General features: G+C 42.8%; 1 protein-coding gene across 1 annotated transcript in view; it reads right to left on the bottom strand.

Moving 5' to 3' along the window:
* The window catches only part of chd7 (chromodomain helicase DNA binding protein 7), a 52,287-nt gene extending 28,472 nt beyond the window's left edge, over positions 1–23,815 (bottom strand). The window contains exons 1-4 of the mRNA XM_053883944.1: positions 22,635–23,815; positions 6,374–7,899; positions 5,770–6,053; positions 688–1,157 (exon numbers count right to left, since the gene is read on the bottom strand). Of these exons, the coding sequence (XP_053739919.1) occupies positions 688–1,157; positions 5,770–6,053; positions 6,374–7,778 (2,159 nt within the window). The 5' untranslated portion in view covers positions 7,779–7,899; positions 22,635–23,815. The remainder of the gene's footprint in view (positions 1–687; positions 1,158–5,769; positions 6,054–6,373; positions 7,900–22,634) is intronic.
* Between the last annotated feature and the right edge of the window lie 1,520 nt (positions 23,816–25,335).

Below are 25,335 nucleotides of genomic sequence, written 5' to 3'. Positions count from 1 at the left end.
TGCATATGGCCTCCTCCACCCCCACGCTTCCCCTGCCATCACACCGTCCTGTCGGCAGAGTGGTCAACACAGCCTTCATTATCATTAGACAACACAATGACACGAGTGACCCCTCCCCCTTAAAAAAAAAAAAGCCTGACCCCACAACCCCCCCATCCAGTCGCCCTTGCAGTGGCTGCTGCATGCACGCACACAAACACACCTCCCCCAACGCTGACCTCTGCCTGCTGCTTCAGCCCTCCCTCTTCCTTGGGATAAAAAGGGGCTGTGAAAGCAAATGATGGGGAAGAGAGAGAAAAAGGCTGGGAAAGAGGGAGAGCAAAAGAGAGACAGAGAGCTGGGAGCTGCCCTCAATACATTCCTCTGTCCGATCAAGTTTCTCCTTTTTACAATGAAACCACCTCTGACTCTCCAGTACAAACGTTTTTTTTTGCCTTAGCAGGGATGTGTGATGGCAGCGTAGAAGAGGAATCACTTTAAATTCAACTCAGGAACATTGTTCACTATCACCACTATAGCAATGATAAACTGGACAGTAAACAAGGAACAACATGCGAGCTCAAGCTTACTCAAATATTTATCTGAAGAAACATGTTCAGGTATAAAAGAAGACTGATGCAATCACACCATGTGAATTCTTCTGAGCTTCATCAGAAGTGCAACAAGTATGCAGCAACGGCACTCTACCTGGTCTTCTTGGGAGTCTTTGTCTTGGGTGTAGAAATCTTAACTTTCTTTTCCTTGGGCTCTTTGGGAGTCTTGGGGGTTTTAGGGGCCTTCGGGGCCTTGGGCTCTTTGGGGTCTTTGCCCTCAGTCTTCTCCTTTGGTTTCTTCTTACGCTTCTTCTTCTCCTCCTCCACCGGTGGCGAGCTTCCTTCTGTATTTCCTGTGCTTGTGGACTGCTTGCCGACATCACTTCCTGTTCCAGGAAACTCATATGTGTCCTCTTCCTGTGCTCCTCCCTTTATCTCTGTGCCCTTTTCCTCGCCTTCGCCATCAATGGCTGAAACCTTCTTCTTCTTCTTCTTTTTTGGTTTGGTTTCCTGGTCGCTGGGCTGCTCTGAGCTACTGATGGGCTCTCCAGGGTTGCCAGCATCTCCAGTCGGCCTGTCAGGAAGCATCATAGAAGCATCGCCTGACGAGTCCATGGGGGAATGCTGGGGGATACGGAGAGAAGATGTTAACTTTTGCAATTCCTCGAATAACCCCTTCTTCTGAAGACAAATGTTACTTCATAAAAACACACAAATTTATGCACAACATCTTTGATGAACAAACACCAATTCATTACATACATTTAATTACAATTTCAAGCTGCCCAATACAGCACCTCAAAATCTCCAACTTTGTTTTTCAAACTTATTCACGTATTAAAATTTCACACTCATGTTCTATATGATGTGTAAGAGCCACATAATGAGGTTGATGAGTTTTAAGGTGATGCCAGTTTGATTTTTTTAGGCCACTCCGATATCCCTTCAGTCATCAGGTGGATGAACACTTGGAAGACATCCACAGACCTTGACAATACGAAGTAACTTTGGTCATAAGGTTCTTTATGAGCATTTGTTTTATTAGGCCACACAACTATCTGCAGATAGATAAGTTGGTATGGTATGTTGACTGTCTCCTGTCACAACTTCTGCAGTTTCTAACCCTGCCAGAAGTGATCAATAAATTCAAGAGTTTTGTTGTTGAAATTAAGAAAATTTATTTAACCAAGATTACCTGGGTGTCATTCACTTCACCAGTCCACTTCAATATACTTGGAAAAAAAACAAAAACCTTCTTTTATGCCCCAAAAATACAAAACCATATCCTTGTTTGTCAGTGTTCTTCGATCAGCATACGCATACACACCGTTCTTTGTTTCTATTGATTAGGAATGTGTGCATGAGGGTGTGGCCGTGCACAAGCCCGGACCAATCAGGGGTTTCATCGATGTCTAACTGTCACAGCTATGAATACACGGTACTTGGATGGCCATATACCGATCACATACTTTTTCCATGGAAACTGGCCGATCCTGAGGGGTGGCTGGTCAATCTGAGCATCACGGCAGAAAAGTGGGATGACCTTTGTATTTTGATCATAAGGACCATCACGTACCGTCTTGTTTGGGTGCTTCATGCTACTGCCACATCTGATATAACAGTCTTTGCGGAACTTTAATCCTTAACAACAGACCAGCCAACACCTAACTTCCTGACCATAAACTAAATCTCCCTCTGTCTTGCACCTTGTCCCAATTCCCAAGTAAGCTTTCTGTGACAGGAAACTGGTAACCAGCTGTTTGGAGCATCTCCAGCTGCCTCTCCTCCCTCTCTTCCATCGCCCCCACTACAGCTTTCTACCTCTTTCTCTCTCCAGCTGCTCAGGGTCCCAGTAGCAGATGGGAAATCAGGCTTGATGACACGAATAAATTATCTCCATACTTCAAAAAGGCGCAGTGAGGGAGCAAGCACATATGTGTGTGTGCATCACTTCAGAGTGGGAGAGTTTGCCTCAGTGCGTGGATGGGCACTTCGGTGTGTCAAAATGTGTCAACAAGAGGTGTATGAGCATGCATCAGCAGGTTTATGTGCACACACAAGTGCATTTAATACACAATTTTAGTAACGCTGGTATGGACAGGGGGAAACTACATTTGCATCAGGAGAATGGCAATGTCCACATAAACCACTGCAAGGTCACACATAACACAACCTCAGCCTAGCATAGTGTGAGTGGGAGAGAGAGTGTGTGTGAGAGAGAGAGAGAGAGGAGATAAATCTGTCCTCCTGCCAAGCTTCCAGATAATCAATCACACAAATGACAATGTAGAAAACGCATTCTAAACTCATGGATGCACACACAGTCCTGCAGTAGACCGCCTGCTCCTCAGAGAAAATTACAGCTCTCCAAGGATGGAAAATATTCCTGAGCTGAAATGATCTCACCAATAACAGAATTTAATAAGAAACGATCCATTAGGATGAGAATGTATCATGATGGCTGGTGGCTCTGTGCTAGGGCAACATGACAGTGAACCTGGGGATTGGCGGAGGAGGGGGTTTGATGGTGTTGAGTTTCATCACCAGTATGGAGGAGAGAGAAATAAATAGCGATGCAAAATGGCCCATTTCTGATGGACACTATGCCCCCCTTGACTCATGGTGACTTCAAAGTATTTTCTAATACTGGACTGACCTCTGTGACCACAAATATCGAGACACCAATTGTGTTCAACATACGTCTTGTCTTAAAGGTAAGCATGAGTGCTCTACCGGGTTAAACCGAAAACTGAGCTTAATGCAATACACAGATTGCCGTTTAAGCACTATAATGTGAATTTTTAGTGTAGTAGGAAACGCAAACATTGCCAGCAACCCCCAACCAACCATCAAGTTGCGGTTGATTGAAAGTAGAAATCAGCCAATGACAACCACCAGTAAAGGAGCGGAGGGGAGCGGAACTGACACACATACAGAACAGAGAGTAAGTACATGAGTGCGGAGCGTACGGTTTGTGTGGAGTCTGTATGTTCGACTGATTTAGTGGTCAAAAAAAAAAAAGTCCTGGTCCATAATATGGAGATTTTTTTAAATTAAAAAACAAGGACACACAGCAGGTGCGAAGTGTTGTGCAGGTCACACACCATGAAAATGCCAGTGAAGCAAAGCTGCACAACAAACTATCATCACCATCACCTGAATTAAAGAGGACTGCATAAAGAGAAACTGCAGCCATGCAGGAGGTTTGTAGTCAAGTTAGAGGAACATCAGCTTCATTCAAAGCTGCACTGTTGGCCGGACTTGATCACTACAACTGTGACTGTCCTGACATAGTGACAGGGACCATCCTCCATCTGCAGGGGTTGGACAAAATAATGGAAAGACCTTAAAGCTTTTAGCTTTAAGGTGCTTCGATTATTTTATCCAACCCCTGTATGTCTGTGTAAACTGTGGGGAGAATGGTTCGTAATGGTTCCTGCAAATCCTAGAACGATTCCTGTGCACCTAGAACGAAAAAGGTTACTGCAGTCCCATAGCCGCTTATGGTTAGTGTGCTGGGGTATCAGGCTAGTTTTTCAGAGACCAAAACGGAAAAAGACAGAACAAAAATGACGGTCAACAAAGGAAGGTGACGCCTAGCTAACCGATGTGTAAAAATGCTACAAATATATAGAAGATGGTACGACTACCAAGAAGTCCAAGCTTCAAGTGACGTAAGTTTACAACAAATACGACCAAAGCGAAATAGAAGGGTGAAAACATTCTGGAAAAAAAAAAACCCCACATGGAGATGTGATTATAAGCACATCAGTTACCTATTAAAAGCTTTGTAATATGAGAGTAATTTCCTAGAAGCTGCAGAGAGATGGCAAGTGGATGGTCTAGCAGTTTGCTGACGGTGTGTCTCAATGGGGGAGGGGTGAGACAGGCATGTTATATGTCAACTGGAGTGCTGCACGCAACAGTGTGTGTGCATGTGTGTGTAAGATGTGGAATAAAGGTCGCAGCACAGCAGAGGCAGAGCTGTGACCTTGAGCTCTGACGGAGATGCATGTGTGCCTGTGTGTATCTGTCTGTGTGTAATAACCATGCTTAGTGAACAGATGGGGCTTAGACTACCAGACATACAGTCATCACGACTGACTGACCATCGTGTGTGTCTATCTAACAAGTGCATCAAGAGGAACAGAAAGATCTCTCGCTGTGCAACAAACAACCCACTCCTAGAACTCCACCTGCTAGACTATCCTCAGGCTCATTTGCCATCTCATTCGAGACCACACTCAACTTCTGAGTCTCAGTATGTGCACCACTGGGGCCAGTAGCCAAGAGCAGGATGGCACATGCAGTGCACCCAGGCGAGGAACTGGGCTCACCAGTCAACCTGGCATCTAGGTCAGGAGGGCTGGATAAATTAAGTGTGACAGCTGAAATGTCAACCACAAAACGAGGCCGCGCAAGCTTGAAGGTGGAGTTGAAGGGAGGGGGGGGTCGCTGTCGCTGGTGAGGAGTGTCAACAAGAAAGGAGGAGAAGAGGGGGACTGGATCTGTGTGTGACCACAGGGCTACTATTGTGTGTGAATGGGTCAGTGGAGAATGAGGGCTTTGAGCAACAATATAAGCTAATGGAAGCCAGGGGCACGTGACATGAGCAACAGCAGAGGAGCACATTCAAACAAGCACAAAGGAGGACAGATGTTTCCAAACTAGTTTCCCAATAAGATACCATACAGCTCGTCATATTTTCCTGCTCCATGAGCCCCCTTTCCTGAGCCCTCCCCTCCAACTTATTCATTCACTACCTCAATCAAGTCACCTCTTCGAAAATCCACAAGCATAGCAACTGAGCAATGACACCAAATGGATAAGGCAAACAGACAGGGAGACAGTCAAAGTGACAGCGGAAGGAGAGGAGACTGGAGGGGGGAGGACAGGAAGGGAGGTTTCCTCTAAAGAGGAGGGGTTGCTGTGGGAGCTCGGGGGAGGAGAGATTATACTAGTGGCGCCTCTGTGTGTGCTCTCTTTAGTTTGTATGTGTATTGCACACGCTCTCTCTGGAAGCAAACAGCTGCAAAAATACGCACACACAGTCACACACGAATCTGTGCCTGATGTACCGCTGCGTTCTCAAATGTCACGAGCACACAGATGCAGCACACACTCCCCAAATACACACATTACCCCACCCATATGAAAAATAAACAGTCACATGAAGCATCCACACATATTTATAACAAAATGCACCATCCAGTGCACCTTTTGAGCAAAAACTCACCGGTACATGAGGCACTTTTTGTGGTGTGACAGGAGGGGATGACAGAGGTTGTGGGGCCGCAGGGCCAGGAGGCCAAGGGTGGGAGCCCTGGTTGGGATGAGGAGGTGTGCTCTGGAGGTGGTGGTGGTGGGCCAGGTGACTGTGATTAGTAGTACTCAGTGCTGCCTGCTGACCCTGGAAACCCATAGGAGAAGACTGTAGGGGCTGCCCATTCCTGGAGGCCTGCTGCTGGTTCTGAAGCAGATGTTGCTCTCCACCCTGGTTTACTGGTGCTTCATGTGGCCCTGGACACAAGACAGGACAGTTATACAATCAATGCTGCGTCTTCACTGTGTCTTCACAGTTTTAGATGAAAATTATTAAAATAATTCTCCCTGCTGTGAGCAAAAACTTCAGTAACTGACAATATCCTTAATAAGTTTTGGAGTTCTGAACTTCAGACCTTCTTGGCTAAACTCTAAAGCGGGCATGGCATAGTAGTAAGATAGCGTTTCGGTTAAAAGCATCTGCAATATACATGCGACAAGACACAAGACTTGCATGTTGAGGTGTTACAGTTTGTAGTACACAAATATCTAAAAGTCAAACCAGCATTAGTGATTACCTTGCTGTGGAGGGAACGGAGGCCGGTTTGGCCCAATCTGCTGAGCACGCTGTGGGCCCATGCCTGCATACATCTGCCCACCATTTGGGGGCATACTGTGCTGCTGGTGTGGAGCTGACAGAGGGGCTTGAGGGGTTCTCTGAGGATGGACAATAGCATTGGGTGTGTATCCAGCACCATCTGTTGGACCAGCCAGTCCTGCACTTGGGGGACGGACCTGTTGTGGGGGTGGTGTAGGGGTTCCCAAAACCCGCATAGGGGATACAGATGGGGTGGAGGGGTAGGATCCCTGAGCTGGGGGAACAAGGTGAGATTGGGGCTGATTTTGGGACTGGGGAAGATTCGGAGGGTGACCAAGGGGATGCATTGGCTGGCCTTGTTGGCCAGCTGGCTGTTGGTGCAAAGCTGTTGAATGAGTTTGATGTGGTGGCCCTGGGGGGTATCTTTGCCCTGGTGCTGGACCAGATGCTTGATTGAACCTCTGGGCTAATTGCCCTGATCCCATTGATGAACTGGTGTTAGCAGCAACCGTAGTGTTGGAACTCTGTCCAATCCCAGAACCCATTGCTCCATACTGGGCCTGATATCCAGGGTACTGTGCAGCCCCAAAGCCGGTCATGCCCTGTTGATGCGGAAGAGGATGAGGGGGCTGTCTGGAAGGGGAGTGTGGGTATCTAGGGGTGTGACCCATGTTAGGGTAGCCTTGGGTTTGAGGCTGTGGGTGCCTTATCTGTCCAGGCCCCATTCCAACATGTCCCATGTAATGAGATGGATCCTGAGCAGGGGGGTGGGTCATGTTTTGTGGAGGGTAGTGTTGGTTCATGCGTGCTGCGTTGGATGTAGGTGTGCCTTGCATTCCGCCGTAATTTCCTTGAGACATCTGGTATGTGCCCATCTGGTTGGGAGCACCACTAGCCTGGTTTGGAGCTGGCGGGTAACCTGACCTTTGCGGCTGCTGTGGCCCCCAAACACCACTACCACCACCACCACTGTCACCAGGGTAACCATGGTGGGTACTGCTAGAGTTAGCTGGGTTATTATGGTAGTGGGCGCCCATACCATTCATAGAAGTGTTCACAACTGGTGGGCCTTGGCTTGGACCATTCTGGGTCATCATCCTTCCAGCAGGAGGACCCGGTTGATCATAGCCTGCATAGGGACCGTGTTCATACATTTGACCCAATTTAGGCTGGGCTGGGCCAGGTCCAGCACCATGGAGCATGCCTTGGTGGTAAACTCTGTTCCCTTGATGCTCATGGTTGAGTGAGGCATTTGTCTGCTGGGCCAGGGAATTTGACTGGCTCGGGGCAGGCTGCTGAGGATAACAGTCTCCTAAACCATCCAGTCCATCTGAGAACAAGCCTGTATCGTCCCCAAATAAACTCAGCATCCCTGGGTCTGCCATGGCTGGCTGGCCGGCCCACAGATGGAGGGGACGTGATGGAAGGAGGTGGGTGGTGCAATGAGGAGCTAATTAGCTAGCTGCTGATCTGATGTCTGCTACTCCATGGTCGTCATTGGGGTTTCTAGAGGAGAGAAAACAAAAAAGGAAGGGAAGGCAGAGGGTGGCATTAGCATATGTCAATAAATGACACCATAACACGGTCGGATTTCAATTACGAAAATAAAGAGAAAGACAAATGGAGTGAAATACAGAAAAATAACTAACATTTCCTTCATGGCAAAAAGCATAAGAATTACAGCGTTGAGGTTGCATGTAGTGTGTGACTAAAACCTGTCACTCAGATGGGTGTTGTCCCTCCCCCAGAAGATGGAGAGAGGCTGCCATGTCAATGAACGTTGGCAAGAATAAATATATGTCGATATATACACCAAATCAGTCATTATCAGGTTATTGATACATGAGTAGTTTCTCCATAAACTGCCACCTTACCAGGACAGAATTGTGGAAGATTGGGGATGGCACAGGCCAGTGATCTATCTAGGACAAGATTAGTAACTATGAAGAGGAGGTCAGAGAATAAATGGATCTAAATGAGGCAAGCAGAATGTTCAGAATTCAGGGAGAAGTAAACACAATGTATATGGATAGACAGGCAGAATGTGGAAGTACAGTAAAAGTGACGGTGGAAACTGCATAGGTGTTGTATATGTATATTCAGCTGAAAAAGGATTTGAGGTGAATTATGGAAGTCAGGCAAGTATGTCATATGTAAATTATACTTATAATAAATTGTTTATTAACCTGTAACTCAAATAAATCTAAAAGTTGGGGTAAGGCTTCAGAGTAGGGATGCTCCGATCGATCACGGTTGTAGCGGGACTCCGTGACAGAGTGACTACATTCTTGAAAGTTTCCAAAACTGTCAGATTCAGGTGGCTAACAAATGCTGCACCCGACTCCAAACGGCAACGTAAACAACACCTGAGAAAGGCTCGTCATCTAGCACACTGTGACCAGCGGGTGTTGCTAAGCGTTCACTGCGCTAACTGCTGCTGAGGAACCAGTGGTCTCATTTTAATGAAACTTAAAAACTCCAGTTCTCTGAAAACGTAGAGCACTGAACTAGTTAGCTGTCATAACATCTAGAGGATGGAGAGGTCATGGGGATGAGGAATGTCAGAAATGATGGCACCAGGTAAAACGAAATGAGGACAACCGAAGTCCAAATACAGTAAAGGAGGAAAGACATGCCGGATGTACAACTAACACAATTGTAAAACTAAATAATGTGAGCTAGTCATCCCTTTAGCATGCGTTACAGGCATTCTATCGGGGGTACGCAGAAAATGATTTTCAAAAGGCAGGTACGAACATATAGGTTACTTCCATAAATAAAATGTATTTACTGTGTAGTAGTTATTTTAACAAAGTAAACAGATTTCAATGAGTTCTGTTTCAATGTTTATTCTCATGTTTGCTTGTGTATTTACTATGATGAATCCTGAGTCGTTGTTTTTTGTTCTTACAAACAAACAGTATTATTTCAGTGCTACGCTTACTCTGTACATGTGTCTGTGTCCATTAAAACATGGTGGTCAGGGTGACTTCCAACAGTTTGGTAAAGCTCTGCTCGTCCATACTGTCTAAAACAGATAAAAGATGTTTGTCCAGTGGCCCAGGAATGATGCTGGTTGTTCTGTTATCAGCTGTGGCTAGCATTACTGTTGACCACGCTAGCCGCGTTCAGCTACCTGCTCAGTGAAGGTTTGTTCATTTTTTTGAATAGTTATAAGCAGCAGCTGGATTCTTTCAGCTCGCAAACGTTACTCAAATTTGTTTTCTTATATTTAAGATGCAGAGTGAGAAGCTCATGATAGTAGACATAGTGGCAGGGCACTTCCTTCGACATGTTTTAAGTGAATTGGCAAGTTTTGGAATAAAATCAAAAACGCTGCAAACACGGTGTCAGCACGTTTTCTGTCTGCTTTGTTTGTGTGCCATGAATGACACAATGCATGTAAATATAATTACCTCAACACAGAACTAATGGCTTCACGTTGTGTCAGATCAATGCATGACTGAGGAACAAAAATCAACAGTATGGGAACTAAAAATGTTGAAGTGTTGGGTTACTTGGTTGAAGCCAATAAACATTTCAGAAGAGAGAATCATTATGTACTGTAAAACCTCAACATCAAACTTAAGAAAGCATATTAATTTAGGGATAAGACAAACATGCTACAAGCTGTCTTGCTCTGTGTGGTTCTTTTCTTAGCGTGTCCACTGCAGAATACCACCAGAAGCGAGTATCAGAAGCCAGAATTGTATAATTTTTAGTTAACTAAAAATTCCAGGTGAACTTTTGCACCCAAATTGAGATTGAAAGCAAGTCCACAATCTGTGAGTAAATATGCCAATATGAAAATGATGAAAAAATGAAAATATACATGTCTATGACTGACCAACACTGTGGAAACAACTGAGCAAAAACACAGAATCTAAGCATTTACACTCAGAGGTTGGACAACTCTAAAATCAAGAGGTGTAACTGTACTGCATTTCAGGCATAGTTTACACACCTTCATCTCAGTGAGGTCACCACTCATCCCCAAATCAAGGGATTTGTCCTGAATCTTGAATATTTGACCAATTAAACAAATGTGTCAACTCATACAACCTTCTATTTCGCAGCCAAATATACAGCGAACACTAATGCCACTTACCACCTCAAACAAAAAAAAACAAGTGAACATCTAGCTTTTGAAGCACTTGTGCACAGAGCATATTTCAATCCATAAACTGGATTGTTGCACACAGAACTGTTGTTGGTGTTCCAGTAGTTACAGTGTAATAAAAAATTAAGTGGAAAGCTAGGACTTAACAATTCTATTTTTTTGATGAAAATTTGACATATACCAGGACTTACATTACAGTGACTTCTCAAAATGTGCATCAGTTGCTCCCGATGATATAAGACGTATGGTGTGGGGCAAATGCCAGTTCTCTAAGTGGGAATACAGAAGAAGGCACGATGACTGTCGAGTGCCGCTGTGCAGAACAGAGAGTTCTGTCAGATTTATTTTTGGGTCAAATTTTGGTTGTGCAAGACCAGTCAGTGAGTGCAACCAGGACAAAGTTTCCAAAACAAATGGAATCATTCACATTTTTCAATTTCAATTTTTAGTTCAACTCCCAGACGGCCAGATCTTGCCTTTGCATACATTAGTGAAGGTTCCTGTACACCAAGTGAACATGTTCATGCAACTGAGGGAGAAAAAGAGGCAGCATTATGTTATTTATTATGTTATATATTGTGAGTTACAGATGAGACACAAAAACAATTTGTTCATGAGCATTTCCAGATTATGGGGCATCTAAAAAGTGCCAACAGTTATGATAGATCCCTCAAAGAAAAATGTTTATCATTTTATACAGAATAAGCCGTTCCTTATTGCTTGTTTGACATTCTGAATTCTCTCACAGAAGCATGTGAAACTACCCGCATCATCTGGCAGCCAGCAAGTAAAAACGTTGGTAGAATGGAAATTCAGTGAGAAGTCTGGACAGAAAGACATAGGTAGCTCAGTTGAAGCGTGAACTTTTTTGTCCCTACCTTGAGTTTGAAGGAATTGGAACTCAAGAAACAGGAATTAAACTATGGAAGGAATTTTTTCAATGATGCTCATATACCTATATTGCTATCAATTATCGTTGCTGCTCATTAAAACTTAAGAGGTGCCAAAGAGGCGTCACAATAACAAAAACGAACTTGATCTTATCAACACCCATGACAAACTGCCACAACGAAAGATTACATGGAAACAGAAGAAGAAAATACTGACTAAACAACTGAATGCAACAGCACTGGCGTGGGAACATTGCCGCTTCAAAAATAAAAAAAAGTAATAAACACATTAGTGGTTAACTTGGTAATTTTGGTAAGTACATGAAGTTAATTGCTCTAGTTTGACAGTGAAAATTCGCGAAAGTGAAATCAGAAATTTTAAGGCATTGTATATTAAAGAACTTGAAGCAACATTTATAAATATGCATCCTTACTCAAACTGACCGATAAAAGTCATGAATTCATCATACTCATATAATGTAGTCTGAGGTCGCAGGTCAAAGCTGCATGTCCTACCTGCTTTTCAAAGCCAGATAAAATAAACATGAGCTCCTAAACATGAGCGGCCTCCGGTAGTCGATCGCTAAATGTCAAGTTGCATTTATAGTGCAGTGTCACTCAGTGAATGGCAAGTCCCATGAGTGTGGAGACGCAAGAGTTATCCTTCAGTGTACAGTAAAAAAGAAAAATTATAGTAAGTGAAAATCCAGCAAAAAAGACTTAAAATATAGAAAAAAGAATTTTCTTCTAACACCATTCAAAACAGAACACAACGAGGCTAAGGTCATATCACTGTCATCAGCAAAGTCAACCTCCTGAGAATGATCACCCCAATGAGGAGTACTGTGGATTCACCTTCCTTCTCTAAACAGCAGGGGGAGAGACACCGTACCAGGAATTAGGTGAATGGTCAGTGTGCTGACAAATCTCATTACAGGCTCATTTGTTTAGCTCTTGTGAGGACCCAGATAAAAACGGATCTCCACTTTTGACAACCTTGACTTTTCAACCAAAGAACACCCAAGATCATGACTCACATACCAAGGAACATACCAATGCAATACAAGAACTGCTGAGGCGTCATCAAATGTGTGCAACACGTGACAAGAGTCTATGTGTGGCATGTTGCGGCACAACTTCACACAGTATTCTGATTGTCATTTTCGCTGATACACCACCACATTACAAAAAGAACTGTGGGAAACCAACGATGACTTCTGGGTTTATTTCCAAACATCATTACGTTTACATCAGTTGGGGGGTGTCAAATATTAACTCCAAGGTGGGTTGCCATTACTGCTGTTCAAATATCAAAGCTATCTTATCAGCAACAACACCAGAGCAAATAGGAGACATCGACAACAGAACAGAATCTCTGATTACCTTGATGCACATCAGCTTTGTTTAGGAAACAACCAGCAACATGGATTGAATGTTAAATATTCCAGCACTGGTCTTCTAGTCAAAAAGGGATGTAGCATTCACAACTTTTCTTACCAATATATATATATATATATATATATATATATATATATATATATATATACACACACACACCAATATATCATGGAGAACTCTTTCGCTACACGTGTAAGTGTCTTATGAGGTTGCTGCATTAGAATTCATTTGATTCAAGTGGAAGAACTGCAGTGTAACAATTTCAACTGAGCAAGCGGATCAACTCACCAATCCGAATAGTAGTTAAAATTAAAGGCAACTTTAAAATCCCTCCAAATCAAAACCATGATGTCATTTTTTTCCTAAACAATGTGTGGAGTATTTTGAAAAAATAAAATAAAACTACTCCAGAGGTCCAATAATGACCAAAATGTCCCTGAAATGGGCAAAACAACTGGGTGTAATCTACAGTACAGTGTGTTCGTGAAAAAGACTTAACCAGTTATGGGTTGACAAGAAGCTTACTTCAGGTATTTGTATCGCATGAATCCACTGGTACACAGTCACATCTTTATTAGGGCTGGGCAGTATACATGAAATACCTTCACAGTGACTGCATCCAGTATGGAATGAACATAATACCCTTTTCACTCGAAAGCAGCCAAAAATGCAGCCTGTCATCTCCGCTGAGACAGTGTCCCACCCCACTCTCATCACTTCAGTGCAATGATGTACAGCAAAAGACCATACCAAAGCGATAAAAAGCATTCCATATGGAACAAGAAGCACGCTGTGTTTGTACACATCAAATCAAATGAGATGATCAGTAATTACACACGCTAATGAAATGACAATTGCGAGTGATCGTCCAAGGGTTGTAGCACAGAAGGCTACTGCAGACGTCGTTTCAACATTTATTTGACCAATTAAATGACACAAATACTGCTTTTGAAAAGCTAAACCTCTGATATATCTCATGCCTCTGCACAATGCATGCGATGCCAGTGGACAGCACTCCACTCAACATGTATAGGTATTTCTTCACAGATTTGTCAGTCAGTCCGCATCAAGCAATCCAGCGTGACTAAATGAATATGAAGTCCAAAATATGATTGTGAGGTAAAACCATAAAAAAGGTGAGCAAATAAGACAAATCCTGACCATAACTGAGCCCATGAATTCTCATCTCATTGGCCATTGAGTAATAAACTACGACTTATCAATTTGTGAATAGACCACTAATAACAGTCAGGTATAGGGAGACACAGGGTCTAGCCAACAAAAAAAAAAGATAAAAAGTTTTCGTAGCACCCTCATCAAGAATGCAAAAACAAATAAAAATCAGATGTTCATCGATACACTTGAGTGAAAAAAGTCTGTGTGGAAAAAAGTCTCAGGTCTCAAAAGCGATTGACGAATTTCTTGAATTTATTGAAAGTAACTAAAAGAGTGCAACAAATCAAAGTGAACAACGCTTCTCTGAACTGCCGAGTACATTCAGTCAGTGTTCGTCTGCAGTCAAGGAAGGAAGAAAGATTAGCCAACAACAGCTCAGTGCAGGCTTGTCTGTGCTGTCGACAGTTTGGCAGCTAAACTGTATGCAGCCTCCAGGCTCTACGACAGGAAATCTCTGCCATGTCAACAACACCACGCTTCCTCTGAGACACAGACAGAAACAGACAAACAAAACCAAGTGAGGGGAGCAAACGACACCAAACGTTGAGCTTACAGAACCTAACTAGACACCTGAAGTAGTGAGTGATCTCTCTCTTCCTCTGGAGAACACGTGCACACCCACCCACCCCTTATTACCATGAGATCTAAGCTGCTATAATTTATACCTTTGTTCCCAAATGGAAGACAGCATGCAGAAGCTGGCTGGCTGTGTGTGTAATTACGCTCAAGTGAGGGGATGCTGGGCGGTGTGTTTGGGGCTGGGATTTGAGGCCCGGAAGGAAGGAAGAGAGCAAAAGGGGGGGTGCTGGTGGAGTGGGGGATCAAGAGAGTGAGAGAAGAAAGAGAGAAGCGGTGAAGCAAGAGAAAATCTGGTTATTTTACGCACGGCTGCCTCGTTAATGGAGAGTGTGTGTGTGGTGTGCATGTCAGCCGGCTGTGTGTGGGGGGGGGAGAGAGGGGCAGTGGCGGTGGGGTTGGGATGGCAAGGGCGGGTCAGCAGGAAAGGGCTGTGTTTATCCAATCTGTTCCCTTACCATGTGGTCGGAAAAACCACTGGCCGGCTCTCAGTCTGATCCCAGACGCCACAGAGGCAGGGAGACTGGTCCTATTTGGCGGGGATGTGGGGGGGAAGTAGGCCATGCTGGGAGGTTGAGAGAACCTGCTGGATAACCACACGCACTCTCTGAGAGCTTAAGAACTTGCAATTCGTGCTAACCTGTTAGAAAGTCTTTCACAACGTCTTCCAGTAGGATAACGGTGCTGTTAGTGAGTGATACGATAGCAAAAAATAAAAGTGCTTTTACTTATGCAATGGAAAATCAGTGGCTTCATTTCAAAGTCCAAAACAAAGTCATCGTGTACCAGATGCCACAAGTGTCCATCAGCAAGTCATGGATTGTTGACCTTTCACTTTGCGATACTTCATAAGCTTATTTGTTTGACTTTTTTTTCTTTTTACAGAAGTCTCATGGCAAAAATTCAGACGTGAGAGACCAGGTTACAAGGCATAAAATTCACGGAGTCATTTTGCTGATATTAATGAAATGAAACACGAGTATAGATAATTACATACATTGGCGTACACATCTAATAATACGGCACAAAGCTCTGGTGTGCATCACTGAACAAAACAGACAAGCACTCTTAGACCAATAGAACAGGGAGGTTGAGATCATGTCCCCCGGGATTGGCTTGTTTCCCTTATTGCCCCGCCTGCTTGCCTAACACCCAATTAACTTGCAGAGCCAACCAATTGAGATCTGGGGTCACACATCCCCTAGAGAACAAGAACCCCTTCTTCCGAACCGGTCAGTTCTGATGAGTTCATCATGCTTTCACAAGAGAATCACTAAAGCCAATTCTCTAATTTAAAAAATAACTTTATGGAGCCAAAGCAAGGGTACTCCACAAGTCAAACTCATCCGAAAATAATAATTTCAGTAAGATTCAATTCATTTTTACCCTTTCGGTCTTCCATCTTTTCTTGATTTAATTTTCATGAAACACTTAACATTTCGTGATTTGGAGAGAAACACTAAAATTTTAGCGAGAGGAAGTCGGTGAAGATTGAAGGATGACTTCACAGCTGTTGTTAGGGAGACAGAGAGATTCATTGATGTTGACAAACCTATTAACGTCCAGGTGGGTGCATTAGGGGCAGGATTTGAAGAAGACATCAATAGATAAAAGGAATTTATGTATAGATCAATAAAGTTTGTTAGGCCAATTCATCCTTTTCATACAAGTGTAAAAGAAAATCATGCAAAAACTCGACTTGAATTAAAGCCAGACTCTTCTAGGCACAGCACTCTGTCCAGAAGGCCTTCACTGCAGGAGGAGGATGGGGGGACCGTGGGGGATGGTGGAGGAGAGATGAACGCAAGGGGAGGAAGGACGGCAGTGACACTCGGTTCTGAATGTCAGCGCAGTGCTAAGGACCCCTGCTAACCTTTTGGCTGGAAATGAGGACTGGAAGGGAGGGAACAACACCGACATGGAGGCAAAGATGGAGCGGTGAAGAAGAGGAGTGAGCTCATGCATGGGCAGCGATGGAGTGAGTGAGTGAGTGAGTGAGTGGGTGGGTGGGTGGGTGGGTGGGTGTGGAGGTGGGGGACAGATGACAAGATGAAAGAGATGGAGGCAAACAACAGCACCACTTCTCATCTCTCCTAACAGGGCTGCCATCCATGACACATGATAAGAGACAAAATGGCTTCTCTGACAAACAAGTCTACTGTACTACAGAGTGGCGCGACTTGTTGCCGTCAACTCAACAGAAAAACTCACCCACGGTATGACGTCTGTATATAAATGACACTACACGCCAAGTAGTGCAACTTTCCAAGTCACATATGTATGTGGCAATGTCTTTATTCTAATAAATGACATAAAATGATTCAAGACAAATCATGTCTCTCTATGAAGAATATGAAAAAAAGAGCAAGCCATGGGACGTTACATATAAGAGTTAATTGTTCAACAAATGTTGCAGGCAAAAAAAGTGAGGCAGCGTTATTGACAAAATATTGCCATCAATAAATCATCATCATGCAAGGAAAAGCAGACAAGATGCAGTGAACATTCTGGTCATGTGACAACTATATATATATATATGTATATATATCAATATTGATGGTGCATAAAAGGCAAAACATGGTTTACCAAATAAAAACAAATGTCACGTTGCCTAAAAACGAGGAGGTCTTCCTTCCAGGACGGCAGACAGAGGCGTGTGATCGAGCACCACAACCTTATAAAACAAGTTCAGCCAACTGACGCAGAAAATGACTATGATCCCACTGTTATACCATCCGGCACCCTTCTCAAGAAATGTGCCTCCCTATGGGAGCACCAAAGGCTAGGGAAGAAATAAATAGTGGCTCCACCGCGGTGTTTCAAATGGAAAAGCGAAATTTGTTTAAAATAGAAAGAGCATAATTATGATGGTGATAATAGAACTGGATGTAGAGGCGTAAATTAATTGAGCGGATTAATTTGACTTTCAGTTGAGCAAAACTGATCAAGAAAAAAATATGGAAGTGGCTAAGGCGAACAAAAACTAAAATGACAGCTTGATGCAAAGACTAGACTAAAACTGAACAGGCGTCAAAAACAATACTTTGGGGAGCACAGGTATGGCCCTGAGCAACACATTTGTCATGGTTTAAGTCCAATTCAAAATGGCCTTCATCATCATGTACAACGTAGCATGTGCATCAAGTGACAAAGTCACTCTCTACAGGCAGTAACAACGTTGACAGCACAACTTTAAATTTGAACTATACCTGCTACTACAAAGTCCAAGGGTTTACATAATATCAATGGTATTAATGGACCAATTTAATATTATATGCATCCAATTGAGCTCATCTCTGATAATCAGAAATACAGCAAAGTGGATAATCCCAGCAATGCACAGGGGAAATCTTCAGGAATCAGGAAACACGGTCCTGGACAACCATTCAAACTTAACCAAACAAACGTTCATACAATTTAGTAGGGCAGACACAAAGACATGCCAAACTGATGAAAATTTGCAATTACTTACTTCATGCAAAAATGAAAAAATACGTTGGGGCAATATGGCTTAAGATACTCATCATTATGGACTTTATAATGTATCTACATTACAGGTTTGATTCTCAAGTGTATGTTAATATATTTGTTATTATTGCAGTCATGATCTGGACTGGGATTGACTGGGATTCATTGCTGAATGACTGTGAACTTAACCGCTTGGCAAACGTACTTGCTCATAGAAGAATAAAACAAAAGTGAGTTAATTTTTAATTGTCTCAGAAGGCACCCAAAATGTCAGTTTGGAAGTGAAACATGAACCGAAGACACAAGCTAGCTTTAGGGTTAACACTATATTGACAATACCCATCTCAAACATGTTGTCAGCAGACGCACCATAAAGATGTTCTGTTTTTCCCAACGAGTTCTCTCTGACAGCTGAAAAAAAATAGGTCCCAGGGGAATTCCGAAACCGTCTGGGATTGTGACTTTTTCCAGTCTTAAACAGGTTAACATAGGATACAAGCCTGTTACTTTACGCTCTCTTTTTTTTATAAAAATGCATTTAATTACTGATCAACAAGTCAAGAATAAAACTTCTAGCAATGAGATAGAAGCAATTATGGCTGCTGTAATTTCCCCATATTCTGTAAAGTCACGGTCCATGGCAAACATTTTGTAACTCACAAAACGTTTGTAAACAATATTAAGCTACACACCTGCTTCACGTGCATGCTGGTATGTATACGTTTTTATACAAATAATGCCCTACATCCCCAACACACACCCTTCTCCCTATGATGTGCCTTGCTCATGGGTCATATGAATTTAATTTGTGTTCTCATTAGTGGCAATTGCTTAACTTTACATGTGCCATCAGTCCCGCCCTGGGATATTATTAATACATCTAACTTCTATATTAGGGTTGTGTGATATGATATTAAACAGTGAATGGTTTCAACATTCAAAAGTGAGGAGATTACAATTCTCAGATGGAATATTCCTTACATGATCCGTGACTGTTTGCAGCTAACGGCTAATATGACATTACAAACCTTTATTTACACTTGTAAAGCATCAAGGACAACATACTTTGTTGTATGTGGCTGTTGGTGAAAATGTTAACACTCCAAAAATGATGTTATGATGAAAGTGGAGAGATCTGACTGGAAATGCCCCAAAACTATCATAAAATGGCACAAAAGAAGGTACATTGGAAACTGCATTCCAACCTTAATACAGCCAGCTAAGTAAAGTAAAGTTGACAGCCAACAATGTATGGTGTCATGGCATCTACTCAATAGGAGATGAAAACTCTCAGAAAACACTAAAATGTTCTAAAGCTGCTGGATCTTCAATAACCAGGTTCAGTTGTCAGAATTGCAGTTTGTTTTGATAAAATTGTTCCACGAGAAGAGAGGACATCAGTTACTTAAGTTGGCATTTTTATTTGACCCTTTTTCAATAAGCAATTCAGTGTCTTGGTGCACCTAAATAATTAAAAAATCACTGTGTAGATGAAGACAGTCATGTCTTCAGTAATATATCAAGTTTCAAGATCATTGAAAGCAACATTTCATGTTGCAAAAATGCTAGTGTTGGTGTTGTTTCCCTTGATAAGTATACATTCTTTGCACATGTTGGCAAAAATATTTTCTTTGGCCAAAATCAAGTATTTTCTTTGGCACTGTTTGACATACAGACATTCATTATTAGATTGTCATTCATTATTATCAATCAGTCCTGTTTTTAAACCAGAGATGGGCAGTTAAATTTCCTTAAGGGGCCAGGTATATATTGTGACCGTTGAGAGGGGCCGACAGACAAGAGAAAATTGGTAATAAACAAGTGATGACAATGTGTGAGATTATGAAATTACACTTTAAAATGCACAGAAAATGTTGGCTTGTTGTGTTTTACTTAATTTAAACCACACTCCTTTGAAAGATTCTCGATATGCCTCACATTTCAAAATCTACTTACTACTCTAAAACAATGCACAAGACAAAAATCTCAGAGACAATGTCAGTTTTATAGTTTTACTCTGACTCCTGGAGGGCCATATAAATACAGTCAAAGGGCCAGATTTGGCCCACAGGCCGCACCCAGTTCTGTTTTAGACCATTGGAGGAGTCATTGATCACATGCAACTGGAATATGGGTACGAGGGGGATAAAAAGTCTAACTCTGATGCACTTATTGCCAGCAGTGCAGCAGAGAAGAAGGAGAAAATGTTGGGAATAAACTCATACAATTTCATGTATGAAATCTTTTATATAAACTGCAAGTCAGTGCTTCTGATAACATTTAGGTCATCACCAGATGATCAAGGTCTCCATGCAGAAAGACCAAGTATGAGTAAAACAACAAGAGATATCAGTAGTAAATTACAAACAACTTCACCTACTGACAAGTCGCTTGGTCAAATGTGTAAAGGGATGAGAGAATTCTAACATTCTTCCCTCAGTACTGACCACAGTATCCCCATTTTTTCAATGTTGAATGGGCTCCATCTTTATGGGTGATTGAAATGACCTCCACTGATTTGTTACTCTGAAAAAGCAGCTTGTAGACTGATGGATCTTTAACAGAGATGGCAGCACCAAGAGCTGGCAATTAGCTATCTAAATTTACAAATACTACCCTGAGACTCACATGTTCAGAAATGGTCTATGTGGCAAAAGACAAAGAGCATGCAAACATGGGTGGGCTTGGTATTCAAGTTTCAGTTCAGTCTACAACAACCCCCCAAACAAACCAGAGCAGCCTTTGGTATATGGGGGGAGAACGACTCAAAAAAAAAAACCACAAGAAAAGACGGGGATCAACAAGAAGCCAAGAGTGCTGAACATCTGGTCTGTGTGTGTGTGCGCGCGCATGTGTGTGTGGTCGGGGCCTCTTATCGCTACCTCTGTGGCCCACTACATGACTAGCTGCCATCTTGGCTCAGAGACGCAAGGTGGTGGTGTGGGGGTAGCAGTTCTTGGCTCGATGGCCGTCAGGAGCGGGAGGAAAAACAGCACATCCACACTCAACTGTTTCAGACCGTGTGAATTATGCATTAGCGATGGACTAAGTGGCGAAACGAACGAATGATCGTGCAGTTGAATCGCCTTTTTGTGTCGTTTTCTAACGCATTTGAGCAACTCTAAGACGCGTGAGCGCAAACCACCAGGGTTACAATTACGCAAGTTGACCCGACTACAGAAATGTAATGAAAAGAGAGAAGCACTACGTGAAATAGATTTGGCTTCGTGTCTAGTTGCTTCTGTGACGTGTAGTGTCTGTCTATCGGCAGGTGTTTATGGCAGTGTTTTCTCCTGGTTGGCGTCGTGTAACAAGTGTAACTAACTCTTAAATCAACTTCAATGAAATCCACGCAATAGAACAAATCGAACGACGCAGGAAACCCGAGTTAAATCAAGACACTTGGCGACGATTAAACTATACTCCATGTCGATTCTTTATAGTTGGAATGCGCACACAAAAAGTGGCGAACTCGTGTTGTGAAGCGCAGTTGATAGTGTATGGAAACAGCGAGTGAAATCGACGGAAAAGTGGTCGAGGAGTTGGGTTTGTAGATGTCAAGCCGCGGATGTTGGGTGGACGGTTCGCTTCTGCGCTGCTAAAAGGTCTTAACAACGCACAATGAGGAAGATAGCCGGCTAACGTCCGGTGGCTAGCACTGCTAATTAGCCTATCAGCAGCGCTTCGCTCGTCGTTACGCATCAATTTCTTCAACAATCCCCACACTTTGAACCAAACTCGAATGGCATCGATAGCCGGTGTTTTGCCATATTAAAAGTCTACATGCCGGAGAGGCATTGAGGGGAATGGTAACCGATAAACCTCGGCTGAGTGGCATGACCGCCCCCTCCTCCTCTCCGTCCCTTCCGTCCGATAAAACTAGATACTTCACCCAACTACCCCGTCCAAAAACTACGCGCCGTTACTGCGAACTGAACCAAGCGGTGACTTTAAAACCACTCCGAGTCGGTCAGAAGTTATTTCCCGGCCAGTATCAGAGGGTTAAAATCCGTTGGGAATCTCCGGGAGCTTGGCTCAACGAGTCGGCCAGTGACTCACCTCTACACTCGAGCCACCTCGTGTCTCCTGAAGGTTCAACACAATCAGCTAACAATGCTAACACTAACTCAATAAACGGGGCATTTAGGTGCGGGTAATTGAGTAAGTCAGGTGGCGAAAACTGAGAGAATAGTGGCTCGGACTACAGTTTCTGGATTCATCCCCGTTCCACTTTTCAACTTAACTAGTGGGACAGTTGTGTGCCTGTGTGTGTGTGTCTATGTAGCGGGTCCCAGAGCTAAACTTGCTATTGTTAGCATGTCGGCATGGCAGCTACACGGCTCCTCAATGACTTTATGAATTAAATACAAGTCATAAACCCTTCTCGGAAGCCTTTAAAACGAGTTAGTTATCAGTGAAAAACCACCCGACTCGAAGCACAACTCCCTCTGCGGCTCCGGGCGCATTAGAAAAGTACCGAAAACTTGCCATTCAAATAAAAGGTGGACGGTTGTAATTCAGGCTTCGAGGACTCGATTGGATAACACGCACTTTGGTACCTTTTCTGCTGAAATAGACTCGAAAATCGAGCCTTTGCTGAAGGAAACGCTTACCCAGCAAGGTCGGTCACTCGGGCTTTTCTCAGATCAACTCCTTGTTAGTATGTCCGCTTGAAAAAAATCGCCGTTGTCCTCTTTCGGTTGATGTATAAATAAACAGAAGGAAAAGTTCCAATTTCGGTGTTTTCCTCCGAGAAATACGTCTCCGGTGTGTATCGCATCCGCGACCTCGCCAACGAGTGTGCGATGCTCTTCTCTCCTTTGTGTTAATTTCACTCCAATCGAGTTTAATCGGATCGATCCCTCGGCTGGTCGCGCTCCCGAGTCCTCCCCTCCAGACACTAGCTCACCTTCCTCGGCCAGGGGGGGCGCGCTCCCGAGGACCTCCTCATACGCATAAACAGGCAGCGTGCGCGGTCACTGACCCTGCCGTGCCCGCGCTTCGCTCTCTTTAGTGAGCAAAATAAGGGCGAAAACACACGAATGTACAATTACCTTTAGGGTACGGGGAAGGGAATCAATGCCGATGTAAAATGATGGATGTTCAGAACTTATGTCATCATTTTGACGGGGAAAAGGTTCAGTATGGAGTGTTTAGTCATTTTTAGTCAATATTTTTTTTAACTTATACTTATGTTTTGATGCGTCACTTATTTTTCATTTCATTTTTTTTCTATTTCTTTTTTTTCCCCATCCAGTTCCCCTCTTTAAGCAGAGCGCAAAAATGAATATGAAAAACACAAACAACTCATAATGAGCAATATGGGTATTGTTAATATTGGGTTCGATATCACAATTTTGCATAGCTAGTTCACTTACATCAAAAAAGTTTTACATTTCCTTATCCTATGCGGGAATGTCAGTTTATTTGCTTAATTTATTCCTCTGTAGTATTGTTTTGTATTGGTTTTGAATGCAATAATATTAAAACTCACTTTTCTATCTATTTGTGTGGGGAGTACTTTTTTGTAACTTAATTTCAACATCTTCACACCTTAGCACATTATGTTCTATTTAAAAAAGTTTAAGTCACTTAAGTGTGTTGAAATTCTTCCTGTGACACAAGATTATGTTCTTCTGTATTTGAAAACATCCTTGGATCTTGAAAACTTCCTAGAGAGTTTATGTGGTTAAAGTAACAGTGTTAAAAAAATGTTGAAAACCTGGTTAACTGATGTAATTCATGCTCAAAGAAATATAAAAATACAATATTATCGTGTTAAAATGTGAATTTGCTGATTGGTTTAGAACATACAAATATTTTCTCAACAGAATTGAAGCATCTTGTTCTGTTGTCAGCCTCCAATGGTGGTCTGGAAGTTTTCGTAAAAGATGTCTAAATAATTGTACGGATCCAATGCATTCTTCACATTTTCAGAATTGTTTATATTTCACTTCATCATATATTTTATCCTCCCTCTGATTCCCACCACTTTTATTTAGCCACATCACATGTTCATAAACAGAACAGAAAACACACTTATCCTGCTCAGCTCTATAACAATTCCTACATCAAGGTAGCTTTGACTTCTTTTACGTCACTTTTTTGTTTTCATGATCAACATGCAGGAACCTGCTGAGTTCATAATCTGTCACATTGTGTCCGCTCTACCAAAGATAAAATCGTGTTTCCTGTAATGCTTTGAATGTTTTACACCAATGCATGTGCAACCAATCTGTGGGTGTGACCGACTCCAACCTTTTCTGGGGAAGAGACTGTTGAGGATTTGTAATGTTGACCAAGAGACTTTTCATGCAGAGAAATACATTTCCAGGTTTTACCATTGCTCCCGTGAACAGGGAAATCACAAAAGTTCACACCTAACTTCGGAACACTCTTTTACTTAGATTAGTGGTACTCAGGGAAGCCTATACATCTGAAACCATCTTAACTTCTGACACAGAAACCAAGCTGGTGACTGCTGGACTCACAGTCAGGATGCCTCACTTGACGCTGTCTTTAAGGACACGGTTGTAACTGTAGAGAGCACCAGGACGAATAAGCTGATGAAGAATGCTGAGGAGGTCCAGGGACGTCATGAATAAACTCCACGATGAACTGTGGCAGATGGAGAGCACCTTCAGTCACACCGGATCAGAACTGAACACTTGTGATGCTCCTTTGTGCAAACACCTGGAAGACTGCATAACCTTCAGAAAATCAAGGTTTATTAATGAACAGAATGTTCACATTCGTTGCTCTTTTGTACTCAACTACTTCCTTGTGAAAAACATCTCAGTGCGTCGGTAACTTGTATATCTGACTTATTATCAAACTGCTGCGTGACGTCCTTTCTATCAACGCAACACTCTTCGACAAGAGAAGACAAGAGGATTAAGAAAATGTTCTAGTTAGTAGACAAAATCGATTCTGGACTCCTGTACTGGTCCTGGTCGAGGTTGCACTCTCACTGCTAGTAATATTGGGTTTGATAATGCCAAAACATCATAACTTCATCAACAGACATTTGCCATTATCGGGGTCTTCACGCTTGTGACAGAGGAAACTACGCAGGTTAAGATTCTAGATGCAGCTCTCTGGTGGAGGCATGTTCACACTCCCCTTTCAGTGTATTTTCCCATCAGCAGATAACCATCAGAATGACATTTTGATGTGTTTATAATGTTTTATTATACTTTAATGTGATAGCATTTTCCTTTTTCTCTTTTTTCAAATCTTATTTTTTCCAAAGAACAAACACAGCAAATATCGTTGAGGAGAGAAAGGAAGGAAGGAAGGAAGGAAGGAAGGAAG

This window comes from Synchiropus splendidus, chromosome 13 (assembly GCF_027744825.2).
Source record: "Synchiropus splendidus isolate RoL2022-P1 chromosome 13, RoL_Sspl_1.0, whole genome shotgun sequence".
Lineage (NCBI taxonomy): Eukaryota > Metazoa > Chordata > Actinopteri > Syngnathiformes > Callionymidae > Synchiropus > Synchiropus splendidus.
The sequence above is the reverse complement of the archived record's forward strand: the minus strand, read 5'-3'. Positions and strand labels throughout refer to the sequence as shown.